The sequence below is a fragment of the Eretmochelys imbricata genome, chromosome 6 (genome assembly GCF_965152235.1).
Source record: "Eretmochelys imbricata isolate rEreImb1 chromosome 6, rEreImb1.hap1, whole genome shotgun sequence".
Classification (NCBI taxonomy): Eukaryota; Metazoa; Chordata; order Testudines; family Cheloniidae; genus Eretmochelys; species Eretmochelys imbricata.
Window position 1 is genome coordinate 13,999,777 of NC_135577.1, and position 2,951 is coordinate 14,002,727.

Genomic DNA, 2,951 nt, shown 5'->3' on the forward strand with positions numbered 1-2,951 from the left:
TCACATTTTCCCTTTCACCCCTAATGTCACTTTTCTGCTCCCTAATTTTCTCATGGAGTTTTTCACCTCCTTATTGCGCAGGGTGTAGATCAAGGGATTCAGCAAGGGGATGACAATGGTGTAGAACACTGTGACCATCTTATCCACCGAGAAGGTGGTGGAAGGTCTTAAATACATGAAGATACATGGCCCGAAAAATATAATCACTACAGCAATATGGGAGGCACAAGTGGAAATAGCTTTGCGATGACCTTCGGAGGAGCGAGTTCTCAAGGAGACTAAGATGATGACAATGGACACAACCAGCACAAGAAAAGAGGTCAAGGAAATCAACCCCGTATTGGCAAGGATCATGATGCCAACAAGATAAGTGTCAGTGCAGGCCAGTTTCAGCAAAGGGTGCACATCGTTACGAATTACACCTTGTAGGACACGCACACAAGTGCTGCGAATTACACCTGGTAGGACACGCACACAACTGCTGCGAATTATACCTGATAGGACACGCACACAAGTGCTACGAATTACACCTGGTAGGACACGCACACAAGTGCTACGAATTACACCTGATAGGACACGCACACCAATGCTGCGAATTATACCTGATAGGACGCGCACACCAATGCTATGAATTGCACCTGATAGGTCACGCACAGTTCGAATCTAGGCTGAGGCACAGAAATAAAGTCCACAACTGCAGAGTTCCCAAAAGACACTAAGTTTATTACGCTCGAGCGTGGTGCCCCCCTGTTAGCCAGGAGGGGACCCTGAATACAGATTATACAAAGGTTATATACTTTTTAGCAAAGCATGTTGCCCTCGTGCATCGGAAACCTTAGCCAAGAAACAAACCCTTGTCTTATCTACCACCTATCCCTGCTTGGTGCATTCCTCGTGCTATACCAGTATGTTAATTACACAGCATGGTCCTAAAGCCATGCATCAATAACTTTTATTATCAGGATGGGAGGCCTCACGTCAAGGCCAAGAGACAGGGAGTTAGAGACTAACAAAAATCAGATACTGGGAGTCAAGGCAGGCTGGAGACAAGGAGGAGGATTTTCACAGGGATTCAGTATCTAAGGATCACTCCTCCTGGTGTATGATGTGCTGGCATTTAAACAATGGTGGGCCCCAAACCAAAATGGAGTCACATGTGCTAACTTTTCCTTAACAACATCACAGAAATAGTTGTCAATCTCGTTGGGACCACAGAAGGGTAACTGGATGGTCAGGACAGTCTGAACCATGGAATGCACAAAGCCGCCCACCCATGAAGTCATCACAAGGGAGCCACAAACACATCCAGTCATGACGGTTGTGTAATGGAGAGGTTTGCAGATCGCAATGTGACGATCATACGCCATCACTGTGAGGAGGAAGATTTCAGTGCACCCAAAGAAATGGGCCACAAACAGCTGGGCTATGCAGCCATCAAAGGAGATGGTTTTCCTCTCCACAAAGAAGTCTGCAATCAGTTTTGGGGCTGTGACAGAGGAAAGGCACATGTCTACAAAGGACAGATAGCTGAGGAAGAAATACATGGGAGACTTCAGATATTGGCTGCTCTTTACAGTGACAATGATGAGAAGATTTCCCATCACAGTAGTGATATAGAGGAGTAAAAAGAACACAAAACACACTGGCCATAACTTCTCATTGTGGCAAAGTCCCAAAAGGATGAATTCAGTCACATTCTGTGTGGGCTCCATGTACTCAGTTTAAATGATGGGTATATGGAATACCGCTAATCCACCTGCCATGACACAAGACAAAGATAGAAAGAATCAACACATATTGACCAGTGATGAGGTGAATATCAAGATGCATTGACTGAAGTGGTAGACTTTGTCCAAAAATAAAAATGAGCAATATGTAACTCAAGGAACTAGAGGAAATTGGCTTGAGTTACATATTGCCATGAACAGTATATACTCAAAATAATTAGAGTGGAAAATCTGAAGATGACTCATTCTAGTCTTCCCCCACAATGAGTCATCAAAGGCTTTAATTGTAAGTGAAAAACTGAACCTTAACTACGCCTTGCAATCAGCTCTTCCATGATACAAATTCTATTTTATTCTTATTGCGTTGTTAAACACCTTCAGAAGTCCCATTTTTCAATGAAGGACATCTCCTACCTTTGCATGTGAGCACATAAATGCTCACAAAAGTATTGTTTGTACATGCAAACGTGAAACTGAGTTACCTCATTAAGTAACCAAGGATTGAAAACTGGTCTCTGATTATTTTCATCACAAAATTATTTCACAAAATTTACATTTAATTGAAAAGGCATTTTCGTTGAAAAAAATGATTTCAGGGGAGAATTTTGACCAGCTTTACACAAAACCCCAATTGAAACAGTAATTTATCAGCAGGACTCACGGATACACTTCAGATTATTTATGCTGTTCCAAAAATGCAAAGCAGCCACAAACACCGTTCGAGTGACCAGTTAACTCTTTCGCCAGAGGGGTGGAAAGCAGCTGAAGCCGATGAGCGAACTTGACCCTTTGTGTGTTATCATTTGATTTGCGGTGACTGAATAAAATTTTCTATGTTCAAAAGAAAGTATTTATGAGTGGTCATAAGCAGGAATGGATTAAATATCGTTTGGGGGTGGTCATTGCTTACAGACTAGCATCTAATAAACCTATTTTATACATTTCAAAACTAAAATTAAAATAATAAATAAAAATAATGTGAAGATTTTTCAAGAGAGAAGCTTGTAATGAAGATTTTAGACACATTCATCGTACTTTAGGTGAATTAGTTGGAGACTGATTGATGGAGCGGGGAATTAGATTGGAATGAATCCTAATAAGGTAGTTTTGTTTTTCTTTTACATTGGTAGAGCTAAGCAGGGAAAGAAGAACATAAAATACTCACCCTTGCTGGAAAACTCACATGGGTTGCATTTGCAGATCTTAAAATGTACCTGGATGGTG

General features: G+C 41.5%; 1 protein-coding gene across 1 annotated transcript; it reads right to left on the reverse strand.

Annotated features, from left to right (window-relative positions):
* LOC144266451 (olfactory receptor 4S2-like) lies at positions 1-1,712 on the reverse strand. The gene is made up of 2 exons (XM_077819900.1): positions 1,174-1,712; positions 1-400 (listed from the first exon to the last, which is right to left on the reverse strand). The coding sequence occupies exons 1-2, from the start codon at positions 1,710-1,712 to the stop codon at positions 1-3; spliced, it is 939 nt and encodes a 312-aa protein (XP_077676026.1).
* Between the last annotated feature and the right edge of the window lie 1,239 nt (positions 1,713-2,951).